This window comes from Carica papaya, chromosome 7, assembly GCF_054855325.1.
Source record: "Carica papaya isolate Zhongbai chromosome 7, ASM5485532v1, whole genome shotgun sequence".
Classification (NCBI taxonomy): Eukaryota; Viridiplantae; Streptophyta; class Magnoliopsida; order Brassicales; family Caricaceae; genus Carica; species Carica papaya.
Window position 1 is genome coordinate 26135785 of NC_142315.1, and position 18967 is coordinate 26154751.

The 18967-nt window shown below is 31.8% G+C and overlaps 3 protein-coding genes and 1 non-coding gene across 5 annotated transcripts; 3 read left to right on the plus strand and 1 right to left on the minus strand.

Annotated features, from left to right (window-relative positions):
• Window positions 1–664: 664 nt before the first annotated feature.
• On the minus strand, window positions 665–1772 carry LOC110811092 (60S acidic ribosomal protein family). The gene is made up of 2 exons (XM_022037471.2): window positions 1481–1772; window positions 665–1032 (listed from the first exon to the last, which is right to left on the minus strand). The coding sequence occupies exons 1-2, from the start codon at window positions 1676–1678 to the stop codon at window positions 868–870; spliced, it is 363 nt and encodes a 120-aa protein (XP_021893163.1). The 5' UTR covers window positions 1679–1772; the 3' UTR covers window positions 665–867.
• Window positions 1773–3315: 1543 nt separating this feature from the next.
• LOC110811048 (uncharacterized) lies at window positions 3316–5713 on the plus strand. Of its 2 annotated transcripts, none has more exons than XM_088207373.1 (3): window positions 3316–3541; window positions 4568–4729; window positions 5085–5713. In XM_088207373.1, the coding sequence occupies exons 2-3, from the start codon at window positions 4603–4605 to the stop codon at window positions 5465–5467; spliced, it is 510 nt and encodes a 169-aa protein (XP_088063499.1). In that variant the 5' UTR covers window positions 3316–3541; window positions 4568–4602; the 3' UTR covers window positions 5468–5713. The 2 variants fall into 2 exon arrangements, with proteins under 2 accessions (XP_088063499.1, XP_021893099.1); XM_022037407.2 differs by having other exon boundaries at window positions 3321–3541; window positions 4586–4729.
• Window positions 5714–7299: 1586 nt separating this feature from the next.
• On the plus strand, window positions 7300–9260 carry LOC110811064 (GDSL esterase/lipase At1g29670-like). Its single transcript, XM_022037436.2, has 5 exons — window positions 7300–7651; window positions 7765–7892; window positions 8006–8251; window positions 8426–8666; window positions 8750–9260. The coding sequence occupies exons 1-5, from the start codon at window positions 7411–7413 to the stop codon at window positions 8965–8967; spliced, it is 1074 nt and encodes a 357-aa protein (XP_021893128.2). The 5' UTR covers window positions 7300–7410; the 3' UTR covers window positions 8968–9260.
• Window positions 9261–9996: 736 nt separating this feature from the next.
• On the plus strand, window positions 9997–10070 carry TRNAR-UCG (transfer RNA arginine (anticodon UCG)). The gene has a single exon. It is a non-coding gene; the product is annotated as a tRNA-Arg (tRNA).
• The last annotated feature ends 8897 nt before the right edge of the window (window positions 10071–18967 follow it).

The window sequence follows — 18967 nt, forward strand, 5'->3', positions numbered from 1 at the left end:
GTGTTAACTTTTTAGGGTCTGACATGATTTGCCCTTTAAACAATTCACTTTCACACTCTGTTGATAATTTCATCTCATATTCACTTCAAACAAATTTGAATCATGCTGTAAATCCACTCTGAAAAAAAGAAAAAGAATTCCTGCAGTAAATGAATTTTCCTCAATGCCACATTCGAATCATATTACTAGATTACTGAAAATTTAACAATATCAATCTCACGATTCTGGTAAGGACAAAGATGAAAAAATAACCATATGCTTTCCTTGCAAAAACCAATGTCAACAACTGACCCAAACTGGCATTAGCAATCAGGCTCAACTGGAAGTAACCAGAGAGGTAAGTGGTGGCATGCAACAATGGCACTACTAATCAGAGGCTCAACTGGAAGTAACCAGTGAGGTTACTGGCGGCAGGCAACAATGGCTAATCACAAACCCGATTAGCCAGAAACTTAGACAAACCTAGAAGCCCAGAGTAAACCCAGAAGAAAGTGCACCCTGAGCCTCAGTAACTAAAAATGCAATCTGGTAACAGCAGAAGCAAAGAGACTAAATCCACCTATGGAATTCTATAGAACTGATTAAGATTCGCAGCTTTGCAACACCGCAGAAAATTAAACTAATAATCGCAAAGTAATCTAAAATGATGCAAAAAGAAGCAATATCCAGTTATAAGGCAATCATATTCAACAGATAAGCTTTTCAACAAGAAATCCAAAACAAAACTTTTCAAATAAAGATCTCTTTGATCAACATATCTTCTTCCTCTAACACATGACTAACACCTCCATTAATGTCTCAACATGTAAAAAGAAATCAGCTAAAAGTTCAAATATGGTAGGAAAAATTGAAATCAACTAACAGTATCTAATCGAAAAGAGACAATCCCAAATCATCATCTTCCTCCTCGACTTCTTCCTTCTTCTCCTCTGCTGGGGGTGCCTCAGCAGCTGGAGCAGCAGCACCTCCGGCACTGGCTCCTCCGGCTGCTCCTCCGGCAGAACCTCCACCAACACTGCCGCCAATGATCACCTGCATAAGAATAATCCAACTCAGATTAAGCACTGCAGATAATCAAGAGATCAACAGCAATATTAGACCGCTTCCAATTGGATCATAATAAGCTGCCATAGAAATGAAAATGTCATTGCAGCCAAATCTAGCCTTCCAAATAGTGTTTAATAATTCGGAAATCTAGTGGAATCAAAGTCCAATTTCACACTAACAGAATTCCAGTAATTCACATGACAGATAACGAGTAAACGCGAAATACTGATTCCTACATGTATGACAAAATAGAAAATAATCAGGTCACTCAAAGAGTTCGTGTTAGATCAATACCCTATTACATAAAAAGTACAGGATAATAACAATACGATGGAATCTCGCTGTTTACTTGCATTTTTTTAAGGAACCGGACAGACTAGACAAAAGAAAAAGAAAAAGAAGCGACAAAACAGAAGTCGAGGGCGAAAATTACCTGGAATATGGCAGAGGAAGGAGAGACGGTAGCGAAAGAGGATTGAACACCACCGGAAGAGTCGACGGCAGTAGCGGCCTGAACGAGCTTTCGTTGTAGTTCGTAAGTAGAAGGAGCGGAGGCCTCGAGGCCGCCCTCGTATTGCTTAGCAGTCCACTCACCACCACTGCTCCTGCACACAAATGTGAATACGCCCATTGCGCCTTCCCTGTTGGCTGATCGGAAGAAAGAAAAACCCTAGACTGACTGATAGGATGCTGCGCGAGAAGCCTCTTCCGGATCCCATTTCTTCGCATTCGTGCTTTTATATTATACACCTGCAGAAATAAGTGGCGAACCCTAAAGGAGACTATCGACAAAATTACTCTTTTACCCCTACTTGTTTGAGCTGGGCCGGCATTTGTCAGTTGGGTGTTTGGAAAACAAGATGTGTTTATTCTAGACATGAGGCCCATAGCTATTGTTGTTAATTATAAAATAATTTTAAATAGCTCAAATTTTAATTTTATAAAATTTTAATAAAAATATAACACAATCATTTTAAGCTTAAAAATACCAAATTGCTACATTTTTAAAATTATATATAATTTTATTTCACAATAATTCAAATTACTATACGTAAAATTATAATTTTTTTTCTTTTAAAAATTGTCACAAATTTAATATATAGTTTCAATTCCAAAAAACGAAAAAGAAAAAAAAAAACCAAAAATTAACGGGATTTGAGAGAAAAAATATATTCTAGTTTCAATAATTTTTTAATGTATTCTCCTTTAAATACATGCCTATATATATATATATATAGGCTATAGAGACAAGAAGTTGTAATTGGGCTAATGATGGTTCTAATCTTCCTCTCATTTTTCTGGATCTCCATTCTTCTAACTCTTTTAACTTTAATTTCTTAAAACTGAAAAGACAAAATTACCCTTATACATACATTACGCTTTTTATTCTGCATATTATTAGTTATTTCCTAATTTACCCTTGCTATCTTGCAAAGATCTAACAGTCATAAGCACAAATGCAAACACTAAATTGTGGCGGTAAAAGATCGGAGCAGGATCCATGGCAGTTCAGATGTTCTGGAAATTTAGACATGCAGTTTTCGTCGCAGCACTTCTCATTACAAGCTGCAGTACATCTATCGATTCCTACATTACATCGACGACGTGGAGGAGGAGATAAGCAGAAATACGAACACCTACACACCATCACCGAAGCCTCATCCTCTACACAAGTTCCATTGCCTTTCGGATGAATCGATTTGCAGTTTGAATCGCAAATATTATCGCAGTATCCCAAATCATCCGAACAGATTTCACCATCCACCAACAATCCTCTTTCTGTCAATATATGTGTAATCAGAAAATATAAGTAATTGTTAATTTGAAAAGGAAGAAGAGAAATTATGAAGAAAGGAAAAGTAAAGGTACCGAATGCGAGCAGTAGAATAATGGCGATGAAGGAGTACTTGGCCATTTTCAAAAACTCGAAACTGTTTATAGTTTGAATTGATTATGTGTTCATCTCACAATGTTCTCATTACCACTGCTATTTATAATAATTAAGCTAATAAAAATTCAAAATTCAAGCTATTAATTCTATGTATGGAAAAAAATTGAAAAGGATGATAATTTTTGGAAAGATTATTCCTTAATTAGTAAAGGTATCTTCAATGGGAAAGTATTAAATTCTCATGTTTATATATATATATATATATATCTTTTATAATTGGAAAAAAAATCAAAGAGTTCATTAATATCGTGATTTAATGATAAAAAGGCGGACCTAGAAAAATGGGGGTGTTTCTTTCAAGAGATGGTTTGCGTAAATACCAGGTTGGACGGGGGCGAAACCGTAATTTAATGTGAATTTCTTCCTGCTTCGTTTCTGTTACGGCGTAGCTGCAGCGACGCCGTTTTTCCCTGAAGAAAAAGATATATCAACGAAAAATCCTCTCTCTATTCTCTGTCCCTTGTCTCATTGAGTGTAAACCCTAACGAAAGTATTCTTGCAGTCTTGTTCGAGGAGTGGATTGCGTAAAGCGAGTTAAATCAGGTATACCTATCAGTGATCTCTATATTTTGTAGCAGCATTTGAAGCTGATTGTACTGCCTAAATGAGATTTTACTCCGGTTCGATTTTTTGGTTGCTTATTGAGATTTTAGTTGTGCGTTTTTCGATTTCTATTAAGTTAATTTCGATTTTGCTTTACTGACACTGAAATATGAAGAAATGAAGAACGAACGGTAGTAGAAGGGGAAGAAAAATAAATATGAAAGCTGAAATACGTGTTTGGTCCCGATATTTGATAAAGTACCAACAGATGAAATTAGAGTATACAAGACAGATAAGGATGAGGTTATTTGTGCGATTGATTAGAGAAGAAACAGTCCTTTGCAATTTAGGTCAATCCTTGCTGGAGTTGTGATTGTGGATGACATTGCTGTTAGTCTTTAATGGAACAAGGGTGTAGGAATAGAAGTGTGATTGTCACTGAATCTGTCTCTCTCATGTAAAAGAAATGCTCGGGGGGGACAAGAAGGTTTGAAGAGGGTATTGTTACGCCATGTCACTAGGTTATCTTTTCCCCATCATATTTTTTCTTTCTCCAGGATAGCTGTAATATATATATATATATATATATGTTAACCTATTTGTCAATTATACTAACATAGCAACCATGTGGGTGGGAAACAAATTTCTGCAGCTAGCATTACTCTAAAAGAATAACCAGCATCTGAATCCTTACACTACGTGATCACAAAGTTCTTTTCTTTTTCAGTAGCTAGGTTTTTACAGCCAACTCTTTCTTTTTCAATTTCGTTTTTGTAAAATTAATAGAAAGGTATCAGATCAAGATTTTCACATAATCCAGATTTTTAATTCATTTGTTCCAAAGATAATAGTAAGGGTTTTGCTCTAATGTTTTAAGTGCAGTTGTTCTGTTTTTCTTTGTTTTATCACATGTCATTTGTTTCAGTTTTCTATACCATACATGTCCAAAAGGTATTAGATTGTTTGTAATATCCTTGTGGTTCTTATGGGATCACTATTGTTGCTTTACTGGTGTTTTTAACTTAGCTGCCCACCATTTGCTAGAGAATTGTAATTATACCATGAAGAGGGCAATGCGATGGAGTGATCAGGAGGATGATTCATTATCTTCTGATGAATCCTCAGCATCATGTTCAGATTCTGAAGCTGTTGAAAGAGCTGACAAGGCAAAGATAAAAAAGTCTGCAGGTATTTTAACATAATGTATTGTTCATATTTTTTTATGTTGCCTAATCTAGGAAAATTTTTACTCGGGAAATGTATGGTTCTTTTTTATCCTTGCATGAGAATTAGATGCAATCCAAGATTTTCCATCTAAAAAAAAAATTAAAAAAAAAACTAAATATGAAGGATCCTGTTGATTTTTTCTCATTTGATATGTATCAACTTTGGATCTGTTTGGAATTTGGATGGCTGTCATGGGAATATCAATATATTCCATATTTTGGCTATTCAAGTGTTTCCTTTATTTTTGCTTTTGTTTTCTTCTTGGGTAAATGGGGAAAAGAATATTTGTTGATTTTGGTTTAGTTGACTTGTACAGTCAGGTCTAGGAAGCAAAAAAGTGGTGCTACTGCTATTGACTTTGAAGCATTGAAGCGTCATGGTTATAAAGGCGGATTATCTGTTCTGAATATGCGTCCACCAGAAGAGAAGCCAAACTGGTCTTGGTCTACAGGCAAAGAAAGTAAAGGAACTGAGGAAGTTGATGAACGTTATGAAGACCGACAGAAAACTAGAGCTGCAGTATTGAGTGGCGAACAGCTGACGAATGTGCAAACTCAGAAAGAAAAAAAGAATATTTCTTTCTCGCAGAAAGAGAAAAGGAAAAGAGAACTGGGTCAGGCTAGTAGAGGGAAGAATTATGTCGAAGAAGAGAAGAGATTATTACGAGAAAGTGGCATTTATTCAGGTTTTGATACATGAAATGATTTAACCATGCAAGTCAGTTTCTTAATCGTGTTAAATATATGCATGGCCTGGCTCTTATTACATTATGGGCTGTATTTAGCAAATGCCATAAGAAATCGGTATGGTTGTTTTCCCTTATTGTCATTGCAAGATAGAATTAGTTTCTTGAGGTTTTTATGAACATGTTTATGTTGTTTCTAGCCGCAAGATCTATATCATCAAAGCTTTAGATGTTTTCATATCATTAAAGCTTATTTATTACTGAGGAACTTAACCATTGAACATTGTTTGAAGATGATAAAGATGCATATTTTCTTTAATTCATAACCAGAATGCTGATATGGTAAGGAATCTCATCTACTCGTGCTTGTGCTTTGTATGCTTTTCCTGCAATGACTTTGAAGGCAGTCTCAGTTGGATGGAAACCATCATAGTACATATATTTCTGTAAGCTCAAGGTATCGATAACCGATAACATTGCGCTTAATCACTTATACAGCAGTTGGTTGTATTTATAACCTTGAATCATGTACATAAGAGAGAGACATTCACTTCTTAATTTTCAGTTGAATATATTTATAAACTGTAGTCACAACTTCTAGGAGATTGAGAAGATTGTTCTGTGGTTGACACTGGTTGTTATATTTGTAACCAGTAGCATATACAAATCATTACAGGTTCGTGTTCTTCCATGTAGAATCTCAAGTCAACAAAGAATATATACATATATATAATCAAATAGTGACATGAAGCGACATGTAAACATACATACATATATATATGCACATATTGTTCAGGTACAAATTCTTGGTTGGCATTGTAAAATAATTAAATTGAGTTTTAAGTTTTAGTAAATTTATTATATTTTTTTAATAAAAGAAAATTTTTATAAAAATTCTTTAATCAAAATAATTATAATAATTAACTGTTTGAACTAATTTTTTTAAAACAAAAAGAATAAATATATGTAATTCTGACATAAAACTGAAGATGATTGTGAATGTCCACAAATGACATGTTACAATTTATAAAAAGAATAAATATATCAAATATATATGTATATACACGTGCGATTTAGATATGCAGAAAGATGTATGTAATTTTTAATATAATATGGGGAACATTCATATACTTGAACTCTTCTTTTATGTTTATGTTTACAAATAATCACTAAACATCATCTTGTAACTAAAATATATTACATACAGTTTATACAAATTTTATACGATGCATTAATCTAATATTGACTAAATGCATGTAATATTGAATTAATCTTAAATTAGATTAATTTTATTTAGATGAATGCAGTGATAAATAAGAATTAATTATGAAATTAATTAGTGTGATTTTTCAGAAATTTGCACTAACTCATTGAAAACGTTAAAAAGATTACACAAAATAATTCCTTGACCAAACGGGTTACACGAATGTTAAAATTAAGTGTTTCTCATGCATTGATGGATAAAATGTGTTTAAAATTTTGAAACTGTAAATACTTAAAGTTGAAAATTAAAACTTTAGACAACGTAAGCTTTTGTAACTTACGAATTTATTATTATCCATCTAGTTATTTCTTCCTCTGCCGCTGCTTTAAAAACAAGACACTTCACTGTTCTTTCTCGCACAAATACAACAACAAAGGTATTTTTCTTGTCCTGTAAATAGTTTAGTTAAAAATGATTCAGAAATGGTTTCCACCAATGATAATATTAGTCTTTGTAAAGATTTTACAAATACAACAAATGGGTTTTTTTTTTCTTTTCTTTTTTTGCCTATACAAACACATATATACACACACACATGCACATATATATAAATAGCGGTCTTTAAGGTTTCATGTTTCTTAGCCATCCGTTGTTGGATCCTGTCTTCCCTAATAAATCTCTGGTTGACTCGTTGAAATACTTTTCAACACAAAATCATATTTTTGTGTTCGTTGTCTCACAGATTTTCTAGTAATGGCGATTACGGATAAGGGATATTTGTGCGTGCTGCTGTGTGCATTTTTAATACCGGCAGTTGTAATAGCCGCCCCCCAAGTGCCATGTTATTTCATTTTCGGAGATTCTGTGTTCGATAACGGCAATAATAACTATCAACTTACCGTTGCTAAAGTTAATTATCCGCCTTACGGTGTTGATTTTCCTACCGGTTCTACCGGAAGATTCAGCAATGGCCGTAATCTCCCAGATTTTGTCGGTCTGTTCTTTTTGTTTTCTTCACTTTCTATATAAATTAGCTACATATTTATCTGATTTATATTAACTTAATGTGTAAATATTAAAGAGCAAAATTGTATTACATGTAAACAGCAAACCTTCTTGGCTTCACCAATTATATCCCACCATTTGCCACCAGTGGAAGAGGCCGTGGTGTACTTCAAGGTCTGAATTATGCCTCCGGCGGTTCCGGCATTCTCAACGAAACTGGAACCCAGATGGTAAATAATTAATTTACAGTAATTTTAATTTTACCCTCAAAGTTATTCCAAATTATACACACGAATGGTGTGTGTATATAACTAAATTTTGGTCTGAATGATGTGAAATATAGGGAGGTATAATAAGCTTGCATAATCAATTAAAAAATCATGGAGTTACAGTTTCAAACGTGGAAAAATTATTGGGAAATAAAGAAGCAGCCAAACGGTACCTAAACAAATGCATTTACTCAATTGGAATTGGTGCGAATGATTATATCAACAACTACTTCAGGCCTCAGTATTACAATTCCAGCAAACAATTCAACCCACAACAGTTTGCTGACCATCTCATTCGCGCCTATACCGGCCATATTATGGTATATCTATATACTCATCCCTTCCTTCATTAGTTTTTTTCTTCATTCAACATTTGGAGTCAGTCAAATTAAAATTTGACTCGGTTACTAAATCATACATATTACAATAATGCTTAATATTACACTAAGATACATGCATTAATAATGTCTTTTTTACTATATATGTGTATGTAGACTTTGTATAATTACGGAGCAAGAAAGGTGGCTCTTTTCGGAATTGGCCAAATAGGTTGCACTCTCAGGGAAATAGGTGAATTCCATGCACAAGGGTGTGTTCCGGAACTCAACAATGCTGCTAAACTTTTTAACGAGAGGCTTATTTCGTTAGTTGATCAACTCAATCGAAATTCAAAAATTTCTAAATTTACCTACATTAACATCTATGGCAGCGAGACCACTGATTTCAAATCTTTAGGTAATCATTTCCATATGAACGTGAATAATATTCAATTTTTTGAATTAGATTTCGACAACAATTAAAAATTTTTGTTTCCACAGGTATTAAAGTTGTAAACGCAAGCTGTTGCGAAGTAGCACAAGGTCAAGAGCTTTGCCTTCCATATAGAACTCCTTGTAAAAATAGAAATGAATATTTGTTTTGGGATTTAGTTCATACGACAGAAGCTATGGACCTGCTACTAGCAAAGAAGGCATATGGATCTCCTTTCCCGACAGATGCTTATCCCATTAATCTCAGTGAACTAGCTCGACTCTAATCACGAAATAAATAAGGATTATGCCGGAAAAAAAATATTTACCACGATCTAATTGTTAAAAACGATATCTAGCAAAACATATATACCGGATACTTAGAAGTGTCTATGTAGGTATATTGATAGATATTTTCTAGTATGGAAATAATGGTAATAAAATTTTTTAGTCCGCATGACTTGGAAATTGTCCCAAAAGATGTAGTCGGGAGCTAGAGCTCAAGGAAATTTAATTCATCTGCTTGATAATTTTAACTCTATTCTTTTTATCTTCATACGTTAAATCGAAAAAGTTAATTATTAATAAATTAATTTTAAAGAGCTTAATTAAAATCTCGTAATTAATTAGCGTGACTTTTATAAACGATTGTAATATATTATTTTTAATTTTTTAATGGATGTATAAAATTTTTAAATAGGTCGATGTTGAGTATTTTTACTAAGAAATAGATAATATTGATGTATACCAATAAATTTAACATTAAGTTAAAGTTTTAAATTTTTTGAATTATATTCTTCAATTTTTATTGAATCAATAATAAATATATTTATTTGTTTTAAAATATTGTGCTATTTTAAACTAAGCTATATACATATAAATATAAACACACATATGTATATATATACTTGTAAATCACTATATATATCAAAATTAATTGTCACATTTACTTGCAATACTTCTTTATTTATAGTGTATTGATTAACTTATAAGTATAATTAAATTATTAAAGAAAAAAAAAAAAGAGTCTCCGGGTAATTATTAAGCTTAATAATTGAATTTCGGTTAAAGAACTAAAATTTTGAATAAAGAATTTGCCGGAAATATGAAAAAAAATCTGACGGTCGGTAAAATTAAAAAAAAAATAGAAATATTATAAAAACAATATTATGCCGGTAAAATCATATGTTAATTTATAAATATATATTTTTAGGGTCAGTTAAAATGATTTAGTATTAAATTTTTTTAAAATTTTACTTGTAAATCTTCGTCGTATGAAACTTCTAATGGAAATAGGTTGAATCTTAGCACAGCATGACCGCATAGCGCAGTGGATTAGCGCGTTTGACTTCGGATCAAAAGGTCGTGGGTTCGACTCCCACTGTGGTCGGTGTTCTTTAATCAATATTGAACGCACTTTTTTGACCAATTATGATTTTTCTTAAAGCTAACAAAATCAGTTTTTGCGTTTTTTATTATCATATACGTGCGGGTACTTCTTAAAATCTCAATTTTGAACAAATAAATGAAAAAATTATTTATTTATATAAATTTAAAATAAATGATATATTTATTAATATTTTCAGGATGAATTATTAAATTAATCTTCAATATTTGTTAAAAAATAATTATATCTCTAATATTTTTTTTGTTATAATTTATTTTTTAGCGTTGTTCATTGGTTTTAGTCGTTTATTATTTTTTATTTATTTTATTAATGAAAAAAATTAAAATAATTAAATTATATTTAAATATTTTTAAAAATAATAATTTTTATGGATTAACTAAATTATTACGTTATTAATTTAATTGATTTATTAATTTAATTAATCAACTAGAACACTTTTAAAAATATATAAACATAATATAATTATTTTAATTTTTTTGTTAAAATATAAAAAGAATTTTAATATTTAAAATAAAAATAAAATGTTAGTGATCAAATTATAATAAAAAAATATTAACAATCAAATTGTTAACAAGTATGAAATTTTAAAATTAATTATTTATATTTTATTATAGAAATAGATAATTGTAATGTTTTATTAATATGAACAAAATTAAATGAATATCCTCTTATTAATGGTTCAAGATTTAAATGGCTGGAGTTGGCGTAGAAGAAATAATTTGTTCACGATTGTTCCAACATCGTATTCTTCTTTGGTTCGCCACTACTTTCTTATACTTACCTAAGTTTTTGCATTTCCAATTTTTGCTCTCTTTATATTTTTATTAAAATATTGGATATGGAGGGGTCCCCATAATATATATGATAAGAGTATAATCTATATAAGTTTATGAAATTTATAAGTTTTCAAATAAGGTGAAAAATATACTTTGTTTATGTGTTTTTATTTAATATTTATCTTTATAGAAAAATAACAAGACTTTCTTTTTATTATAACTTATTTCAAGAGAAATTTTTTTATTTTTTATTTTTTATTTTTTTTAAAAAAAAGTAGCTTATGAGAGATTTCCTAAGCTTATAAGTTGCCAATAATATGAACCAAATGTTTTGGTAAACTCAAATTTTATTAGTTGTATGGTTAAAATTTTATATTGTCTGAAAAATTAGAGATGGGTTATAATTTTTTAAGTAAAATATAATTTTTACTTTTAAAAATATAATAATTATTTAACTACAAAATTTAATTATAATAAAAATAGTATAGTAGTATAAACTCTATGTACAGTTACAATTACAGTTATAATATTATTCGGTCTATAAATATAATTATGGAAAAAAAAGAATTGGCATAAGGTAGGGTCACCTCATCAAATCGTACTTTAAATTTTATGTCTATATGTGCAATGTGTGCTTTTCATTTGCCTAAAATTATATGTGAGAAAGTAGATAAATTTGGCCAGATAGTTTAGGTGACTTTAAGAAAAATCAAACTCACTGATTGAACTCCTATCATTTGGTCCACCATCTATAAACCAAAAACTTTTTGAGTTCTTATATTTATGATATTAAAAAAATTTATACTGTTATGAATTCAACAAAAAGAATATACTTTGGATTACTCTTGTTAAAACAAAATATTTTAAATCTAATCGAATTTTTCCTATATAACTTAAGAGGTAAGATTCTCCGTAAAAATGAATGTTACAAACTAGTCCAATAATTGCTAAAAGAGCATACAAAATAGTAGTATGATAATATAATTAAGATATGAAGATATTATTAAATTCATATATAATCCCGTAAATTAAATCTAATAGATTTTTTTTCAATCAAAATCTGTTCATAATTTATGTACAATATGCAAAAACAAGATCCAATTATGAAGATAGAATGGCAAAGAACTTTCTTTTATGTATCAATAATAGCTTGCCTATCACGGAAATGAATAAACTAAATTCGAACATGAACACTGACCATGAAGGATGGCAACCCTTTGAATTTAACCAATGAGCATGATGGATCTCACAAAGTGGTGACTATAGTTTTCTTTTCTCAATCAGAAAATACTTGTTGATAGCAACAAGTAAAAAAAGATTCATCATTCATTCAACTTCACTGTAATGCAATGATAAAAAGTATCAAGTTATTAAAGTTTGTGATTGGAATGTATACAGCAATTAACAAACATTTGATGAAAATATTTTCTTTATCAACCCGTTAATTACTAAAAGTGAAATCTTTATTTTTTATCTAAAAATAATGTATCATTTAAAGTTTAAAATTTGCAGTTATAAATGACTCTTAAGAAGCTGTAAATCCTATTATTTCAACTAACATATACCCCAATTAGGTTATTGAAAATTAAGTTATTAACGTCGTAAATTTGGTTACTTTTTTTGTTAAAGTGCTATATTTTTTGGGTTTTAAATTAACTTAATGGTCTAGTCCATTATCTAGTGAAAGTAGGCAACCAATCTATCTTTTGATTGTTTAGTTCTTGTAAATATTTTAAATATTATATATAATTAATACATGTTTTACATTTTAATTAAAATAATAATAATAATTGACACAACATATGTGATAGCCTATGCCCTGTCCTAGTTACATTAAGATAGAATGTCCACTATCCTGCACCAAAATAATGTATCTAGAATACTTAACCAATTCTCTTAGTCATTAACTATAAGATAAACGAGTCTTGTTATAATGGATATAACTCTAGGCTCGTAGCAATTCTACAAACATAACCAAATACATAAAAGTTCTACCACTATTTTAATACAGTTAGTTATACTACTGCATCTCAATTTCAATAGTAATATATTGTTTCTTTTAGGTTGGGTGCTCCGTTGCTAAGCATTTCGGTTTTGATTTATGTCTCAAAGCATCTGAAAATGAAAGTAATGAGTATACATAACCCAGTAAGATAAAATTTAGAACTAAAAACTAAAGAATAATAATTAGCTAAACTCCCTCCTCAATATTATATATCTACTTCATTCTAAATACCATTCATCTTTTTCTCACTAACCACACTCTTTCCCCACTCAATACCTTCCTCACACCCACACTTAATTCTGATTATTACCTACTACCTCTATCACTCTATTTTCCTCATCCCGTGCCAACAAATGACAAACCGACTCCCTTCTACCTCTACAAACCCTCTACCGTTACCCCCCTCAACCCACCAACCATAGAACGTGAAAACACTCCACACTTTTGACCCTATTACCATAATAATTCAACACTAATCCACCAGTCAATACACTCACGCATACAACCTCCCAACACAACCAACCAGTCTCTCACATTCCAACATCCCAATACTGGCCCACAAGGACCACACACGCATACCATTGGTGAATCTGGGGTCTCACCCCAATAACAACCACAACCACAAATGTCAGCCACCAAGCGACCCCATGCACCAGCACATCACAACATCATATACACACCACTATCCCAGCATCAAATGACCACTAAATGGCCACTCTGAAACTCACCAATATCAGCCAACAGCCTCGCATGCACTTGACCAGGTAAGTGCCTTGTCAACCACCGAGTGGCCATACATACCGCATGCCACTACTCATCACTCTGCCACACCAAAACCTGTAAGCATCGGCCAAATGGCCTCACACACCCACGCACCTACACATACACATACTGTGAGCCATTAATCGCTATACCAGCACACCAGAACCTGTAAACATCAGCTAAATGGCCTCACACACCCATATTGTAATAACCGGATCCGAAATTTAGTAAATGATTAATTTTAAAATAAAAAAATATATAAAAATATAAATTTTAAATTTATAAAATTTTATTTAATGCAAAATTAGAAAAAAATATGTGGATGATGAAATTAAAAATAATTTTGGAAAAAATGAGTAAAAATTTGGGTTATGTGTGTATTTTTAAAAGAAAAATTAAAAACTGGAGATTAAAATGCAATTAAAAAAAATTGCACCACGTAGGATGTCCAGTCAGCAGTCCCGACGAACTGGAGCGCGCCGTGTGGCAAGGCACGCTGACTCAGTGCCACGCGGAAGGCCACTTTGGTAACTTGTGTGCCTGCGATCGGACGGCCCGAATGCGTTTCGACACGCGTGGACGGTCCAGATCCGTTCCCTATTCAAGCGCGATCGAACGGTCGCGATTAAACGCAATGAACGATTCAGATTCGTTCACTCTTTAAATGCGATCGTATGGTGCAGGTCAAATCGCGATAAACGGTCTAGATTCATTTTTTCTTTAAACGCGATCAGACGGTCGAGATCAAATGCGATGAACGGTCCAGATTTAAGAGAGACGAATATAAATATCTCATATCACATCGAACCCAAACCCTAGCCGCCAGCCCCCCGCCGGAGAAGAAGAACTAGTTACTAGAGAAGGGAGCTGACCGCCGTCTCCCTCGCACCGGAACCACCTCCGACTGTTAGAAAAAGTAAAAATTCTCCTATATGCTCGGAATTTGATTTCGAACACTTCCATGCTCAAATTGGAGTAAAAGGAACGTCGGATGAACTAAAAATTGCGGGTAAAGCCCGACGGTGCAGCCACGGACAAAAACCAAAATCGCCTCCGATGAGCCCCTTTCTGTTTCATGTTTCGTGTGATTTTTTCACCATTATGTTCACCATTCTGTTTTCTACAGATTGACTGTAGAAAAACGCTAAGTCATGAAGGTGAGCCGGCAGAGCTACCGCACCAAAAAATTCTGTCGCCAGTAAATTTTTGTTTTTCGACTTTTTTTGGCCAACTGAGTTCCTCTAATGTGTTTTCTTACAGGGATGAGTATATAACCGGCTGAAACTGGTCAAAACTAGCTGAAAATGGTCAGTCCAAGGCAAACTGCCGTTGTAGCAGTGCTGTCGTCGGAGCACGGCGATGCCACCATGTCGAAATTCTGAAATTGGCCGAAAAAAATTTTTAACACCGATTTTGAGTTTTATGAGGTATTTTTAGGTACGTGAAGCGTATTTTAATCTCCGTAAAAAAATTCAAAAAACACATGGACCACCAGTAAGCGCAGTAAAAAGTTCAGTATTTCAGACACCGATTCGGGTAAGAATCCCTCACCTTATTACCTGTTATAAAATAGAAGTTTAATTATCAATAATACGGTATTTTGTAAAATTTCAAAAACTTCGAGAATTAATTACAGGTTACTAATGGACACATAACCGGTTATTTATTATTGTTTGTTCTGTTTAATCAATTGTTTGATTTTACAACTTTAAATACATGATAATATACTGAAATTGGTAAAATGATTGAGTTGTGTTTACTTGATGTATGTATTGTTTGTCTTGCGCTGATTTACGATTAAATTGTGAAACCGAAAATTAAATATAAACAAAAAAATTGATTAGTTAAGTGAGTGAATGAATGATAGCCTTACTGGATATTCTGAGAGATGGTGGACGGACTGGGTACATAGAAAATCTTACTATGAACGTCACCTCATACCGGACAGGGTATCGAAAATTGGTATTTTTAACGCTCACACTGGACGAGGTATGGAGACGGCGTTCACCCTCATACCGGACAGGGTATTGAGGGATGATATTTTTAGCGCTCATATCGGATGGGGTATGGGGACAGCCGGTTAGTTGACAAGGTTGGATGTTGGTTCATGCGTAGTGGGACATCCCCATGGATACCCATGGATACTAGTAGACAAATAAAAATAGAAAATTGTTATTCTTACTTACTTGAATATGAGATTGTGATGTTCTTGAGCTATTGTCTCTATAGGTCGGTTTTGAAAATCTCGCAACGGTAAGCATGCAATAAATGATTTTACTTATGATAAATGAATTTACTTAAATTAAGAGCTCAATTTGTTATTTTTATGATTTTTACCCACCTTCAGTTTCTGTATCGGTGAGTAGTGTGATATTCTTACTGGGTTAGTGTAGCTCACTCATTCATTAACTATTTCAGATAAAAAAAATCAAGATTTAGATCCCGATCAACAAGGAGGTTGTAAATAGTTCACTGTCCGGACTCATTCAAAAGCTAGTGAATGTCGTTATAAAATGCTTAGTTGTTTACTTTTTGTTTATTTTTTTAATTTTTGTTTGTTCTTTTAGAATAGATATTTCCGTATCCCTATTGGTTATTTTAAATTATTGTGTAAGGAATGTAAATTTTAACTCTATTATTTTACTTTCGCATTTAATTTATAATTTATTTTATTTTAAGTTCCAGACCATTACACATGTACCTATACATACACCCACTGCGAGGCATACTGGCACACCTATACATTCACCTATACATCTAGTGTGTACAAACCTCTCCCATCACGTCTTGGTTACACATCAATTCCTCTTTCGAATGCTTTATTCTAGCCAACACAACACTAATCTTGAGTCCTTTCCGCTTCTATCTCTCGTACATACGGTATGCTCCTACCTACTATAACCATATTCATCCCTACAGCTCAAACGAAATGTTCTCTCTCTTCTTCAGGGTTCGACCACACCTCCTCATCTAAAACACCTCACATACTTCTGTCTTCCTATCTCGGTGCATCTTAGCTAACCTGCAACACACCTGCAACACAAGATTTCACAGTGTGTTGCCCTAATTAAGTTTGAAATTCCAAAATTTTCTTATATCTCACTTTCATACTCCTTTGTCTCACAAACTCTACTACAACCTCACCCCTTTCAGCAAACTTCCCGTTGATCGTCTCTCGCCCTACTTGGTTCCTTCTCTTCCTCCCGCACTCCCCGTCCTTCCCTTTCCTTTGTTTCCTTTCTCTCTCGCTCACTCTCTAATTTTTTTTCCTTTTTCTTTCTCAGCCTGATCCCCCTTTTATACTCAGTCTAATCTCAAATCTAAATCGTTGAATGCCCATCTAATATCAACCGTCCATTCTCCCTCCTATATCTAGGCTATTACAACATACAAAAAAAAAAAAAAATAGAATAAGCAAATTAAACAATTACATACTAAATGAAATTCTTTCTCATAATCTTTATTGACTTTGACAATATTTCCTAAGGCCGATATTTACTTATTTATTTATTATATATAGTTCCATGCTTGATATACACACGCAACGAGTTTAAAAGTCCATTAGGAACTTAATAAAAATATTATACCGTTGTTATTTTTCGTGGTGCTGTGAATTTTTTAAATAAAAAACCATAACGTATAAAATTACTTCTCATGTTTTTTTTTTGAAATTTAAATCAAAATTATCAGAATTAAACCTAAAATAATTTGTAGTTCAAAAACCCAAAAATTGATTAAAAATATTTATATAATAAATATTAAATCAGAAAACTCAAATGACATTTCTCAATTAAATTCAGTATGTAATCATTTTGTAAGCAGCCTCCAGACTCAATGTGGTTGCTGCTGGCGGCTCTGTTTGGACCACATCGGCGGCACGATTTGGAATTAAATAAGAACAGGATTTTCTTGTATGCACGATTTTTTACGAAGAATCTTTCAGATTTGTTTTTTTAAAATTCTGAAATATTATTTTATTAAATAATCAAAATAAAAAATACATTTTGTTACCGACTGAAATAAACTATTCTGGTATAGTTATCCCTGAATTATTATAACATGATTTTCTATAAAAAGATTACATGAAATTAGTGAAGACTAATTATTTATGTATTACTAATAATATATTAATTTAGGGATTAACATTTTTGTAGTTTTATCTAAAATTATGAATTTAAATTTTATTAAAAATATTGTGAGTATTTCAATAATAGTATTTAATTTAATAAATTATGATATATTTTAACAAAATGAATATTTTTTAAAAGATTAAAATTTTTTTAATTAAGGATTCACAACATAATAAAATATGTTAACGCATAATTTAGAAGATTTACAATCATGGTATAAAAGAAATTTGAGGGAAAATTTATTTATTTGAACACTAATTTACAGCATTTTGGGTATATTTATACTTTGTTATTAATATATATGGGTTAAAATTGAGAGAATCATTTTAAGTTGTGTTTGAAATAAAATTATATTTAAAATATCAGAAAATTCTGTCTAAAATTAAGACATTGTCCTTATAATTTTCATTAAATTTATCAAAACATAATAATTATTTTAGTTTCATATAAATTTTCATATCAATTTAATTTTAAAACATCTCTCTTAAAAAATTTACCTTTATCTTACAGTCAAACTAAATGTAAATAATTTTTTATTCTTAATCATATTGGAAAATAAAAAGTAAAAGAAAAAAATTGAGAAAATGTGTGTATTGTAGGGAGAGAAGAAAGAAAGTCCTTGTATGAAGCCCCACCTTTTTTTGCCTTTATGGCAATGCATGAATAATGGCCGGTGACCGACTTTCTTCCTCTTTTTCTCCCTTTCAATCGGCAAGGTCAGCTCTTTCTCTCCATCGCTAACTCATCGCTAATCTAATTATAGTCTTTTCCTCTGCTCCCAATTTTTCTTTTTCCTTCCGTTTTCTTCCCAATTTTTCTTAGAAATTTTTGTTAATTTATTGAAAAATATAGAAAATACAAAGATACACACCCTTACATTAATGTGGAAGGAATCTGACACCAGCAACACCAACAAAGTTTACCTGTAAGGGAGATGCTTGACACAAACAAACACATAAAGGTGTCTCCTTTTTTTTCTATTCTTTTTAAATTTTTTAACATTTTTAAGCTTTTACTGTTCTTTGATTCGCCTTTCAAGGAATACCCAGATGGTAAATTATGGTTATATTGGTGTTTTCCTCTCTCCTACGGTGCTGTTTTGTCAAATGGTGTAAAACCCAACAATATAAACAGTAAAGAACCTATCTTTTTCTTTTTATCTGCTGGAATTTCGTGAGAAAATGTTTTTGTTTTTAAGGTGTAGTT

Coding starts and splice junctions, on each gene's coding strand:
- LOC110811048 (XM_088207373.1), top strand. CDS start 4,603: ATGAAGAGGGCAATGCGATGGAGTGATCAGGAGGATGATTCATTATCT. Junction 4,730..5,084: donor AAAGATAAAAAAGTCTGCAG/GTATTTTAACAT, acceptor TGACTTGTACAG/TCAGGTCTAGGAAGCAAAAA.
- LOC110811064 (XM_022037436.2), top strand. CDS start 7,411: ATGGCGATTACGGATAAGGGATATTTGTGCGTGCTGCTGTGTGCATTT. Junction 7,652..7,764: donor TAATCTCCCAGATTTTGTCG/GTCTGTTCTTTT, acceptor ACATGTAAACAG/CAAACCTTCTTGGCTTCACC. Junction 8,667..8,749: donor CACTGATTTCAAATCTTTAG/GTAATCATTTCC, acceptor TTGTTTCCACAG/GTATTAAAGTTGTAAACGCA.
- LOC110811092 (XM_022037471.2), bottom strand. CDS start 1,678: ATGGGCGTATTCACATTTGTGTGCAGGAGCAGTGGTGGTGAGTGGACT. Junction 1,033..1,480: donor CTTCCTCTGCCATATTCCAG/GTAATTTTCGCC, acceptor ATTCTTATGCAG/GTGATCATTGGCGGCAGTGT.